The 14,569-nt window shown below is 48.9% G+C and overlaps 1 protein-coding gene across 1 annotated transcript in view; it reads left to right on the top strand.

Annotated features, from left to right (window-relative positions):
• Positions 1 to 14,569, top strand: part of LOC142490599 (uncharacterized) — a 125,927-nt gene that overhangs the window by 43,461 nt on the left and 67,897 nt on the right. The window contains exon 4 of the mRNA XM_075593015.1: positions 3,807 to 4,402. Within this exon, the coding sequence (XP_075449130.1) occupies positions 3,807 to 4,402 (596 nt within the window). The remainder of the gene's footprint in view (positions 1 to 3,806; positions 4,403 to 14,569) is intronic.

The raw sequence follows: 14,569 nt of genomic DNA, 5'->3' as shown, positions 1-14,569 counted from the left end.
CACTCATCACACAGGGTTTTGGTACCCACCACACAGAGCTTCACACTCATCACACAGGGTTTTGGTACCCACCACACAGAGCTTCACACTCATCACACAGGGTTTTGGTACCCACCACACAGAGCTTCACACTCATCACACGGGGTTTTGGTACCCACCACACAGAGCTTCACACTCATCACACAGGGTTTTGGTACCCACCACGCAGAGCTTCACATTCATCACACAGGGTTTTGGTACCCACCACGCAGAGCTTCACATTCATCACACAGGGTTTTGGTACCCACCACGCAGAGCTTCACATTCATCACACCGGGTTTTGGGTACCCACCACACAGAGCTTCACACTCATCACACAGGGGTTTGGTACCCACCACACAGAGCTTCACACTCATCACACAGGGGTTTGGTACCCACCACACAGAGCTTCACACTCATCACACAGGGGTTTGGTACCCACCACACAGAGCTTCACACTCATCACACAGGGGTTTGGTACCCACCACACAGAGCTTCACACTCATCACACAGGGGTTTGGTACCCACCACACAGAGCTTCACACTCATCACACAGGGTTTTGGTACCCACCACACAGAGCTTCACACTCATCACACAGGGGTTTGGTACCCACCACACAGAGCTTCACACTCATCACACAGGGTTTTGGTACCCACCACGCAGAGCTTCACACTCATCACACAGGGTTTTGGTACCCACCACACAGAGCTTCACACATCACACAGGGTTTTGGTACCCACCACACAGAGCTTCACACTCATCACACAGGGTTTTGGTACCCACCACACAGAGCTTCACACTCATCACACAGGGTTTTGGTACCCACCACACAGAGCTTCACACATCACACAGGGTTTTGGTACCCACCACACAGAGCTTCACACTCATCACACAGGGGTTTGGTACCCACCACACAGAGCTTCACACTCATCACACAGGGTTTTGGTACCCACCACACAGAGCTTCACACTCATCACACAGGGTTTTGATACCCACCACACAGAGCTTCACACTCATCACACAGGGATTTGGTACCCACCACACAGAGCTTCACACTCATCACACAGGGTTTTGGTACCCACCACACAGAGCTTCACACTCATCACACAGGGTTTTGGTACCCACCACACAGAGCTTCACACTCATCACACAGGGTTTTGGTACCCACCACACAGAGCTTCACACTCATCACACAGGGTTTTGGTACCCACCACGCAGAGCTTCACACTCATCACACAGGGTTTTGGTACCCACCACGCAGAGCTTCACACTCATCACACAGGGTTTTGGTACCCACCACACAGAGCTTCACACTCATCACACAGGGTTTTGGTACCCACCACACAGAGCTTCACACATCACACAGGGTTTTGGTACCCACCACACAGAGCTTCACACTCATCACACAGGGTTTTTGGTACCCACCACACAGAGCTTCACACCCATCACACAGGTTTTGGTACCCACCACACAGAGCTTCACACTCATCACACAGGGTTTTGGTACCCACCACACAGAGCTTCACACCCATCACACAGGGTTTTGGTACCCACCACACAGAGCTTCACACTCATCACACAGGGGTTTGGTACCCACCACACAGAGCTTCACACTCATCACACAGGGTTTTGGTACCCACCACACAGAGCTTCACACTCATCACACAGGGGTTTGGTACCCACCACACAGAGCTTCACACATCACACAGGGTTTTGGTACCCACCACACAGAGCTTCACACTCATCACACAGGGGTTTGGTACCCACCACACAGAGCTTCACACTCATCACACAGGGTTTTGGTACCCACCACACAGAGCTTCACACTCATCACACAGGGTTTTGGTACCCACCACACAGAGCTTCACACATCACACAGGGTTTTGGTACCCACCACACAGAGCTTCACACCCATCACACAGGGTTTTGGTACCCACCACACAGAGCTTCACACTCATCACACAGGGGTTTTGGTACCCACCACACAGAGCTTCACACTCATCACACAGGGGTTTGGTACCCACCACACAGAGCTTCACACATCACACAGGGTTTTGGTACCCACCACACAGAGCTTCACACTCATCACACAGGGTTTTGGTACCCACCACACAGAGCTTCACACTCATCACACAGGGTTTTTGGTACCCACCACGCAGAGCTTCACATTCATCACACAGGGTTTTGGTACCCACCACACAGAGCTTCACACTCATCACACAGGGTTTTGGTACCCACCACACAGAGCTTCACACTCATCACACAGGGTTTTGGTACCCACCACACAGAGCTTCACACTCATCACACAGGGTTTTGGTACCCCACCACACAGAGCTTCACACTCATCACACAGGGGTTTGGTACCCACCACACAGAGCTTCACACTCATCACACAGGGTTTTGGTACCCACCACACAGAGCTTCACACATCACACAGGGTTTTGGTACCCACCACACAGAGCTTCACACTCATCACACAGGGTTTTGGTACCCACCACGCAGAGCTTCACACTCATCACACAGGGTTTTGGTACCCACCACACAAGGCTTCGGAACTTTCAGCCCAAACTTTTTGATTGATAGAAATTCTGGGCATTAATGTTCTAGGAACAACCAATTTTTGTCCCTTCCGTTTCAAAATTTATTATGAATATACAAAATAAGTGTAAGAATGAAAAAAAGCGGCACAAAAAGAAAATGGTAAACAAACCATACTTAAACAGTAATATAAAACAGAAATACTGCATAGGGATAGATCAGTTATTTATATTCAACTGAAGCGGGGGAACAGACACACCCAAGTGAAGTTAGAGAAGTGTTATGTTTGCGTTATTGCTAATTATGCATTGCTATTATTCTTTTGTGCTGCTATTCTTTTCATATTTTTTCGTTGCAATAATCAGGTCTAATTAAAGTTTCAAGGTTGGGGCTAAATTACCTTTCCAATTACGTAGAATTAATTTTAGACGTAGAAATATCAAGTAAATGGATAATGTGTTAGGAAGTTGAGTTGGTGCAAGAGGTGGGCGTGATAAAAATCAAGATACCTGCCAGTCAGTACCAGTTAATTTCCAGATTTAAGGGGCCTGATAGGTTTCCAGGAAAAGCTAATGTTTGGGAAGTCCCGAAGTATTCTGTGCGTGGAAGAAACAATGTAGAGTGCCCTGACATTTACACGGTGAGAGGAAATATTATAGACTGGCAGCATGTTTAGGCATTGGAGCTTTATTAAAGGGTGGGGGCTCCGTTTCGGAATGTGTGTAAAGTGGTATCTCTGACACCACACACGCACTCACTGACACACACACACACTCCTCCCTCCCCTGCCACACTGACAGAAGTCTGAATACAGTCACGGAACGCTCCGCCTCGCTCTGCGCACTCTCCCTTCATCCCGCACGGCAGAGTAAGCGCTCAGTCTGCGCTGCCACATCGGATCCAGGATACACATCTTATGCACTGTATTTTTCTATTTTAGCATTTGAACCAGTTTCAGCTGCTACCATTACAATAAATATTAAAAGAAAAATGAACTTGAGCAAACGTAGCCTTTACCTGCAATGTTTCCTTCAGAACAGGGTCCGTTAATACCCCTGTTGGATTTATTTCCCTGGGCTATGCAGTGCTAGTTTTCAGCACCTTCAGCAGTGGCATTAATGTCCAGGTAATACCCTGTTCTTCAGGGGCGACGTACAGCACATTAGAATTGGTCTCCTTGCTCTGTGAGACTGGGCGACATTGTTCTGTTTGTCACTAAACCTATTTGTTTTCCTTTTGATCTCCGCCAGGAGAAGGGCTTGTGGAGAAAGCCATTGGTGAGAAGAATTCAGACAGACTTCACGCCGCTGCCAGTTTAGCAGGGGACTGTACAGACCATTTGCCCCTGTGTCCTGAAGGGGCCGTATCCTGCAGCAACCAGCTGGGCGAGGGGGAAGGACATCCGGAGGAAACCTTGGATGTTGCAGAGGGGCAAGCCGCAGCATTCACTAAAGGCGTGGACAAAATACGGATGAAATTCTTGGGGCGTGCACGTACCACCAAGACAGACCGGGCACACGCCTGTGCTGAGTGTGGAAAAATCTTCTATAACAAACGGACGCTGAAAGCCCATCTGAGAGCTCATCTCGGGGAGAAGTCGTACATCTGCAATGTCTGCGGGAAGTGCTTCCGCAGGCACACGTCCCTGATAATCCATGAGCGCATCCACACTGGGGAGAGGCCCTACCAGTGCACGCAGTGCGGCAAAAGCTTCGTCCAGCGGCAGCACCTCACCACCCACCAGAGAACTCACACAGGGGAGAAGCCCTTCCAGTGCCTTGAATGTGGCAAGGGATTCCGGTGGAGGTCGGAGCTGGTAAAACACCAGAAGGTCCACGAGGAAGAGGTACAGTATCTGTTGTGTATTAGAAGGACATACTCAATGTTCCCGAATGGAATGTGAGCGTGGAGAGGACAGATGTTTAATTATAATTTATTTATAACACACCAACATATTCCGCAATGCTGTACAACGATGTGTGATGACAATGAGATTACAATATTACCATATACTGATAAAGTAGATGAGGAGGGCCCTGCTTCCTGGAATTTACAATCTAAATGCTTAATTGTGATGGTAACTTTGTGACAGGCTATTAATAATACACCCCAAAAATATAACTGGGACTCACAAAGACACGGAAGACAATAGCCATAGGCTGAGCCTGGTTCTTATACCATTATTTCCCATTGAACACAACCTAAACCCAGCCCCTCTCATAAATCAGTGGTGAGGTTGACAAGCTTACCCCAGAGTAAAACTCCTCCCACCCAAGGACGTTTAAAAACTGCTTTTCCTATCTAAATAACTTCATAACTTCAGTTCAGTAGTACTTACTGGCACGCGAGACATATTAATACATTCCGGCACGCATGACGCTCCCAATAAGACTAAATATTACCGTGTAATATTAAAATTAAGAGAGATATTAATATCTGTCTCTTAGTACCTGCTAGACATCATGTGTCTGTAATCCTTATGTGCGAATCAGTCCCACGAATACACATATGTAGCTTTTAGCACGTTCAGCCGAGGACATCTCATAATATTCTTATATTTAATAAGGTCACTCATTCTGATATCTCCTTGGGTAACCGCACCCCCGGCCCCCATAACCCCTGGTCAATAAATCCTTTGAAGCAGGGACTCCTGTGTAGAGAACATTTGTCACAGGTGCTAGATTTCACACCCAATGCTCCAGACATGGGCCTAGCTGTCTCTACCAGCAAGATGTGTTAACATACACCAAACCCCCTCTGTACTTTTCACACCCAACTTCAATCAAGCCTGTTGAAGCCCAGATATTTCTGAAAAGACACCACACATTTGTATTTTCCTAAACTGCAGCTCATTAACCCCTTAAGCCTCCCACATCAATCCCAGTGTATGTGTTGGTGCAAATACTGGAACAGAAACAATACATTTTTACAGGGGATTAAACAGTTGGATGGCTGAAGCAAGGCAAAAAACACATTACTGGACCCCAGTCCAGTTAACTCCTTGCTTCCCAGGTGAGAGTAGAGGGTGGCCAAATGGGGTGCAACCCCTTTAATCCCGGGCCAAATCCTCTCTCTCATGACATTAATGTTTAATGCATTAAACTTAAACAACCAGAGATGGATCAGAGGGAAAATCACCACATTGTCCGATATTTGTTTATTTAGCACAAATCAAAGAAACTATACTAATCAAGGAAAAGTTTCTGTGCACACAGGGGAGTTATGTATGCCAAATAAATCCATGTCTGCAAGATCAGAGGTAACACGGCCTCCCTTGTTTGGATCTCATGGCTGTGATTGGGTTATCAGAATAGTTAGGTGGGGGAGCGGAGGGGGGGCAGCAGTACCACTTGGGAAACCTATGCACAAGACGAATATCCATGGGCGTCCGCAGGGGGGTGCAAGGGGGGGGCGCTTGCCCCCCCTGGATCCACGGCCGCCAACAGCGGGGGACAGAGGGCACTGGCGTGACAGGATTTAGCGCGCTCACGATGTGCAAGGAAGCACGCACGTCTCTGCAAAAAAAAAAAAAAAAAACTCCCTTGTCTCCTGATTGGCTGGCGCGTGTTGGCTTTTTTTTGCCCTCGCAAGCTCTATCTGAGCTTGCATAGCGAGGCCCGCCCCTTCCTGCATGGAGCAAGTCAGGTGACTACTGCTCCATGCCACTCTCGCTTCCCCCTTGTCCTCCTGCTCTGATTCCCCCCCCCCTCTGCTCCGGTCCCCCCTTCCCGTTCCGATTCCCCCCCCCCTGCTCCGATCCCCCCCCGTTCCAAAATCTTCCCCCTGCTCTGGTCCCCCCCGTTCTGATTCCCCCCCCCCTGCTCCGGTCCCCCCCCCTCCCCCGTTCTGATTCCCCCCCTGCTCCGGCCCCCCCCGTTCCGTTTCCCCCCCCCCTGATCCGATTCCCCCTTGTTCTGAGTGTGTGTGTCTGAGTGTGTGTGTCTGAGTGTGTGTGTCTGAGTGTGTGTGTCTGAGTGTGTGTGTCTGAGTGTGTGTGTCTGAGTGTGTGTGTCTGAGTGTGTGTGTCTGAGTGTGTGTGTCTGAGTGTGTGTGTCTGAGTGTGTGTGTCTGAGTGTGTGTGTCTGAGTGTGTGTGTGTGTGTCTGAGTGTGTGTGTGTGTGTGTGTGTGTGTCTGAGTGTGTGTGTGTGTGTGTGTGTGTGTGTCTGAGTGTGTGTGTGTGTGTGTGTGTGTGTGTGTGTCTGAGTGTGTGTGTGTGTGTGTGTGTGTCTGAGTGTGTGTGTGTCTGAGTGTGTGTGTGTCTGAGTGTGTGTGTGTGTGTCTGAGTGTGTGTGTGTGTCTGAGTGTGTGTGTGTGTGTGTGTGAGTGTGTGTGTGTGTGTGAGTGTGTGTGTCTGAGTGTGTGTGTCTGAGTGTGTGTTTCTGAGTGTGTGTGTGTGTCTGAGTGTGTGTGTGTCTGAGTGTGTGTGTGTCTGAGTGTGTGTGTGTGTGTGTGTGTGTGTGTCTGAGTGTGTGTGTGTGTGTGTGTGTGTGTGTGTGTGTGTGTGTGTGTGTGTGTGTGTGTCTGAGTGTGTGTGTGTGTCTGAGTGTGTGTGTGTCTGAGTGTGTGTGTGTCTGTGTGTCTGTGTGTGTGTCTGTGTGTGTGTGTGTGTGTGTGTGTCTGTGTGTGTGTGTGTGTGTGTGTGTGTGTCTGTGTGTGTCTGTGTGTGTCTGTGTGTGTGTGTGTGTGTGTGTGTGTGTGTGTGTGTGTGTGTGTGTGTGTGTGTGTGTGTGTGTGTGTGTCTGTGTGTGTGTGTGTGTGTGTGTGTGTGTGTGTGTGTGTGTGTGTGTGTGTGTGTGTCTGTGTGTGTCTGTGTGTGTCTGTGTCTGTGTCTGTGTCTGTGTCTGTGTCTGTGTCTGTGTCTGTGTCTGTGTCTGTGTCTGTGTCTGTGTCTGTGTCTGTGTCTGTGTCTGTGTCTGTGTCTGTGTCTGTGTCTGTGTCTGTGTCTGTGTCTGTGTGTGTGTGTGTGTGTGTGTGTGTGTGTGTGTGTGTGTGTGTGTGTGTGTTCAGGGGGGAGGGAATGAATGTGAGGAGGGCGGATTCAGGGAGTGGGTTTGAGTCAGAGGGGGATAATTGATGGAGGGGGGAGAGTGAGGAGATAGGGGTTGTAATAGAGGAAGTGAGGAGGTGAGGGGGGAGAGTGAATGAAGAAGAGAGGGGGTAAGAAAGAGATGGGGCTACACCTTGGGACTATCTGCATTAGAGTGGCACCAGACAAGCTGTGTGTGTGTGTGTGTGTGTGTGTGTGTGTGTGTGTGTGTTTCTGTGAGTGATTCTGAAGGGGGGGGGAGTCTGAGAGAGTGACGGGGGAGAGTCTGAGGGGGAGAGAGGCTGAGAGAGTCTGAGGGGGAGAGAGTGTCTGATGGGGGGGGGAAGTCTGAGAGGGAGAGGGAGTCTGAGAGGGAGAGGGAGTCTGAGAGGGAGAGGGAGTCTGAGAGGGAGAGGGAGTCTGAGAGGGAGAGGGAGTCTGAGAGGGAGAGGGAGTCTGAGAGGGGGAGGGAGTCTGAGAGGGGGAGGGAGTCTGAGAGGGGGAGGGAGTCTGAGAGGGGGAGGGAGTCTGAGAGGGGGAGGGAGTCTGAGAGGGGGAGGGAGTCTGAGAGGGGGAGGGAGTCTGAGAGGGGGAGAGAGTGTCTGAGGGGGGGGGAGTCTGAGAGGGAGAGAGAGTGTCTGAGGGGGGGGAGTCTGAGAGGGAGAGTCTGAGAGGGAGAGTCTGGGAGGGAGAGTCTGGGAGGGAGAGTCTGGGAGGGAGAGTCTGGGAGGGAGAGTCTGGGAGGGAGAGTCTGGGAGGGAGAGTCTGGGAGGGAGAGTCTGGGAGGGAGAGTCTGGGAGGGAGAGTCTGGGAGGGAGAGTCTGGGAGGGAGAGTCTGGGAGGGAGAGTCTGGGAGGGGAGGGAGAGTCTGAGAGGGAGGGTGTGTGTGTTTGTGTCTGTCTGTCTGTGAATGAATACCGACACCAACCCATAGTCAGTCAGTCACCCACCCAAGTGTCAGTCACCCACCCAAGTGTCAGTCACCCACCCAAGTGTCAGTCACCCACCCAAGTGTCAGTCACCCACCCAAGTGTCAGTCACCCACCCAAGTGTCAGTCACCCACCCAAGTGTCAGTCAGTCACACACAAGTCAGTCAGTCAACCCAAGTGTCAGTCACCCACCCCGTCACCCACACATCCCCCACACCCACTCTCTCTCTCTGTCTAGTTAAAATTATGCCCCCCCCCTGAAAACATTTCTGCGGACGCCCATGCGAATATCGTGGGAAGGAGTCTGAAGAAGTGGTTAGTCTGTGACATTGCTGTAGGCTTGGAGGGGAAAGTTTGCCTTTTGTAGATGATACAAATTATGGATCAGTGGTTGTTATTAAAGGGGGCGAATGCAGCGATAACAGGATTTAGTGAAACTAACGTGTGGCAGTTACACTTTAATGCAGGAAAGGTGCAGAATTCTGCACTTGGGCCACAGAAACTTTGGAGCAGATTATACACTGGCGACACACTTTATTCGAGCTCGGCTAGTCCCACGAATTCGGGTATACCCGGGTGTATTGAGGTTTGTGACTGTTTTCTGCCCGAGTGCATTGAGTTATTTTCCGGCAGGGATTGAAGCATTTTATTCCCGCTGGCTGCAATACTGCACAGTATATATATATATACTGCATTACAATTCATGAATTTATGCCATCTGGTAGACACGCGAAGCATTGCAGCCTATTAAATCCTAATCATTATCATTTAACAGATCAGCCGCCCGTCAGCCAGGCATGAACCCAGGCTGGGAAGGCAAACGCAACGGGGCTTGTCAGAGGTGAGGAGCGGCGCATTCCAGGTATCTGCCAGGTACATACCAGGTATTTGCTCGAATAAAGTGTGTCGGTGCAGTATGATTTCATCATTGTTCCAACGAGGAAAGTGTCCTGGGGCTCATCATATCAGTATCTGAATCATTTTACCAATGGAGCAGGTAATGGGAGGTGGGTGTTGAGCTGTGTTTGGAGGGGTATTGCTAGCAGACAAGAGGCAACGACGCCACATTACAAATCAATTGTGTGACGTTGCCTGGTTTTCTGTCTGGTTCTAGAGGGCAGAGGGTTTAAATAAATGTGCCAAAGAGCGGAACGTAGCGCTAATCGCTAACCTTTGTAGTTAATGAGACTACGTGAGTGTTAAATGTGGCATATGTGATATCAAAATGATGAAATGAAACACATTGATAGCTCACGTAGTGAAAAGTCCCAAAATACGGTTGTGCTTGAGTCCAAAGAGAGAGTTCCACATCTTTCCAAAATAGCAAGCAGAAAAGAAAGATGTCCTCCGGGACGTAGACTCAAGCGATGGTTCCAGACAAATGCAGGGACACTGCTGGGATTTTCTGCATTTTTTTTTATGTCTGGATCCATCGCTCGAGCATACGCGCCGGAGGACAACGTTCCTTCCAGAGGGTTTAAAGAGGCCAACGAAGATGGTGCCGCGTGTGCCTCAAAGCTATATAAATATGAATTAAGCAACCTCCATAGTGGAGACGTGCTAGAGACGTCAATATCTCAAATTCTTCCATTACACCCAGAGGTCATATTGTAAAACTGAAGGTGACAATCAGTGGAAGTGTGTGCTTTTTGAAATGAGATGTATTGAGGAGGCTTCCTGGAGAAGTGGTTGGGATACTGTAGATAGTACAACGAAAGAAACGGCTTGTTATGGGCACAGAGATCTGTGGGTCTATGATGTAGCAATCCGGGAAAATAGGCGTACTACCGTGGGCTCGTCACAGGATCTTTTTCTTAATCTCTGAATCAAGCGTCAGAAATAGCCATTCAGCTGTAATATTGACACCTTGGACGATCATCTCTGTGTCCCTTGTATCGGTTATTTGCACCGGCCTCATACACGTCAGTGATTTTGGTTTTCAGGGGTCGTTAAATGTTGTAATATAAAGGTGTTAGCAGACACTTATTTTATTGAAATTACACGGGCTTGCATTAGTTTTGCCTATTTTGTTGCATCAAAGATTCTGCCAAATTGATCTAGGTCAAAAAATGTGACTTCTTGTATCTGATACAGAGGCCTGAAGGCTCCTGTCCTGATCCAGTGCCCCAAAATAAGGGGTGCAAAACCCCCACAAAAACCTTGAGTAGGTGCAATTGCTGCTTTTACGTAGACAAGCGTAAGGGAAAGGTCCCAAGAGAAGAAATATCCCGAGTATCTCTGTAGTAATATCACTGACTTTGAAGTGTATAAATCCCAGGATCTTGGGCAAGTCTCTCTTTCCCTGCGCCTCAGAGAAGGACCATTAGATTGTAAGCTCTGTGTACATTGGCATTACTATATATATTGTGATGCCCACACCACGTTGTAGTCTCTTTTATCCCAATTTAAGGCCAGAAACACTGTATTTTCTATGCAGGGGTTTATTTACAGGGTTTAAATCATACAACGGGCCCACTGTCCCTTTAAGAAAACCAAATAATAAAATAAACACCTATTCCTTTTATAGAAAGCTAACTACACCGTTGCTTTTGCCGTCACTAGTTGGATGGCCAGCTAAGCTGGTTCCACCCCCAAAACATGCCCTGGCATATGCAACAATCTACACAGTCTTTGCACACGGCAATAAAGTTTTTTTTTGCTTATCTGTTTATAAGTCCTTTGGAGCAGACGTCTCCGCTTCAGCACAGTCTTGCGTCCTTTACCTCTTAGGGGAACTCAGCCCCACATGGAGCCCAGAGAAACTCCTCTTTAGGTCCTCTGTAACCAGCTTCCGCAGCTGGGGAGCACTTTCTATATCCTTCCTTCTCTGGGAAAAACAGTCTCACTATCTGGCAGCTTCCAGTGTCTTTTAAAACACTTCCTCATTCAGTTTATTCAGACCAGGCTGATTAGCAAGGTCTTTGTTACTGAAGCCTTCTAACGGGAGGAACCAATCAACTGCTGCCTGCGTCGGGTTCTTCTTGGTTTTGGGGACTATTTGATCTAATTTTAAGCAGCAAATGTCTATAAATTCATATAGAGACATGTTCATATTCTGAGACAGCCTTGTCTCCCAAGAAACCCTTTTAGTTGTTCATTTTCTCAGATCTTATATCATTTGTAGTTTGATTCCTGGCACTTAATTGAATCCATCCTTGGAGCCCACGTTTCGGGGAATAGGGTGAAAGTTTCACATCCATACGTGAGCATAGGATTCACCAGTCAAAATCTTTGTTTTTGAGACACAGTGGATGGTTCCCTTGCAAGTTTGTCTTGTTCGGGGAGGACACACAGCCACGACCGCTACGTTCTATTTTCAGAACTTGCTCCTCACGTTTTACTTGGTCTCCGCTATGCAGGCTTATCCCAGCTCCAAAACTGAAGTCGGTTGCTCGGCTGTTCGCAACAGAGCAACTTTGAAAAGCCCGCCAGCGCAGCACCGACTCAAGCCACAGATTGTCTGGTGCTCTGATCGGGCAGTCCCCTTACATAGACCCCGCTGTTCTATGTTTAACATGGAAAGGAGACTAGCGACCAATCAGAGAACGGATCGTACCTCAGCCAGCCAATCAGAATGGGGGCTCGTCTGGCTGCTGACATCAATGGAGGGGGTGTGTCGAGCCGGCTCAGAAAGCCGGGTGAGCGTGAAATACAAATTGGCCAATGGGAATCGCGCCTATGAGCAGCAGCTGCCCCCAGCTAATCTATTGCCTTTCGATGGGCAGGCTTCACCAGGTCTGGCAGTCCAAGTACCTTCCATGCGGGAAGTCCTTGTTCTCTGGACCTCCGCACTCCGCCCTTCCCCTCTCACCAAACTGTCCTGACACCTCTGCACTTAGCTTCTCCCCTTTGATCCACGGACTCTATGCAGACATCCCGACCTCTATGTAGAGAGTTTAATGCATACCGTATAAAACATAACGCACTATTTTATTAAACACATATCTCTTGGGGAACCTTCTACATGTGGGGGGAAATGGGTCTGGGGTGCTTGGGCTTGAAAGCCAGGATTGTGTAGCCCCGGTGTAATTCACCTTGCGTACCCGCAAATCATGGCTGCACGTCAGGGAGAATTACGGGACCATCGGTAACTTTGTCCCCCGAACTCGTAACAAAATATAAACACATTTTGTCCCAAATATCCCCCTTAAAACTCCCATTCCCCAAGTCTCATGTTTGTAAGATAAGGGGAACATGTAAAACATACAATCTGGACAGATTTTACATATGCATTACAGTGTCCCTGATTTATGGTGCTACTTAGCTGCCAGGAACCCACGGTTTTCAGGGGTAACCAGTCAGGCTTCACCTTTATTATGAAGATTGGCTACCCCCTACTACCTTCTACGTCACAATAATGTCTGGTTTAGAGCTCAATTAGACCTCCATTGTTTCTTCTTACTTCACTAAGGCCAACAATATCCCATTTTATCTGTTCAAGCTCAACTTCCAGTTCTTGCAGTGCCGCTTCACTGGAGAGAGTCCGGCAGGTGTAGGTAGCCAGATTGAGGTTTAAATGACATTGTTTGTTTAATCTCTGGGGGATTCTTAGCACCCTCGGCTTCTTCCTGAACACGGTCATGCTCGGGACACCACAGCCTCCGGAGAATGAGGGCCGTTGCTTTTCGTTGTAGTCCATGTTTGGATTTTGAGGCCTTGCTCGCCATGGCGTTGCATGGCATGTAAGGCTTCAAAATTCAAGTACGCCAGTGTCTTTCCCCTTGCGCTCTTGCACTGTCCCCCTCTTGTGCCCTGCTCCTGTGCAGTTACACTCCCACGCTGTCCCCTCTGGTACCCGCGCTGTCCCCCCTCGCGCCTCGCCCCCACATTGCCCCATCCCTCATGCCTTGCTCCCGCACTGCCCCCCCTCATGCCTCGCTCCCGCACTGTCCCTGTTCTCCCCCCCCCCCACCCCCCGTTGCCCCTCGCTCGCGCGCGGTCTCATGCCTCACTTGCGCGCTCTGTCTCATGCCTCGCTCGCGCCTCACTCCCGCGCTGTCTTCCCTTGCGCCTTGCTCCTGGGAATGACAGCGCTGGAGCGAGAGGGGTACAAGAGCGAGGCATGAGAGGGGGACCCTGCGGTAGGGAGCCTTCCGTGGTTTTCACCTTAACTTGTGTCTGTAGGGTGGGAAGGAGTTTGTGTATGTGTCTCTCTGCCTCTGTGTGTGTCTCTCTGCCTCTGTGCGTGTCTCTCTGCCTCTGTGTGTGTCTCTCTGCCTCTGTGTGTGTCTCTCTGCCTCTGTGTGTGTGTTTTGTCTGTCAGTGTGAAACCGTGTGTGTGCGTGTATGCTCACATCTGTGTGACACATACACATTGACTCACATAGCCAACAGTGGCTAAAACCTGTGCCCTAAAAATTTTGGCTGACTCCTGAGTTTTAAAAATGTGTTGTATTGTGTGTGTTGTGTTGTATTGTGTGTGTTGTGTTGTATTGTGTGTGTGTGTGTTGTATTGTGTGTGTGTTGTATTGTGTGTGTGTGTGTGTGTGTGTATGTGTGTGTTGTATTGTGTGTTGTATTGTGTGTGTGTGTGTGTGTGTGTGTGTGTGTGTGTGTGTGTGTGTGTATGTGTGTGTTGTATTGTGTGTGTGTGTGTGTGTGTGTGTATGTGTGTGTTGTATTGTGTGTGTGTGTGTGTGTTGTATTGTGTGTGTGTGTGTGTGTTGTATTGTGTGTGTGTGTGTGTTGTATTGTGTGTGTGTGTGTGTGTGTGTGTGTGTGTGTGTGTGTGTGTGTGTGTGTGTGTGTGTGTGTGTGTTGTATTTGTGTGTGTGTGTGTGTGTGTTGTATTGTGAGTGTGTGTTGTATGTGTGTGTGTGTGTGTGTTGTATGTGTGTGTGTGTGTGTGTTGTATTGTGTGTGTGTGTGTGTGTTGTATTGTGTGTGTGTGTGTGTGTGTGTTGTACTGTGTGTGTGTTGTACTGTGTGTGTGTTGTACTGTGTGTGTGTTGTACTGTGTGTGTGTTGTACTGTGTGTGTGTTGTACTATGTGTGTGTTGTATTGTGTGTTTGTGTGTGTATTGTATTTGTTGAAATTGTGGTTAAAGGCACAATAT

This window comes from Ascaphus truei, chromosome 3 (genome assembly GCF_040206685.1).
Source record: "Ascaphus truei isolate aAscTru1 chromosome 3, aAscTru1.hap1, whole genome shotgun sequence".
NCBI classification, from domain to species: Eukaryota; Metazoa; Chordata; class Amphibia; order Anura; family Ascaphidae; genus Ascaphus; species Ascaphus truei.
Note: the sequence above shows the minus strand (reverse complement) of the source record. Positions and strands in the feature narration are given on the sequence as shown.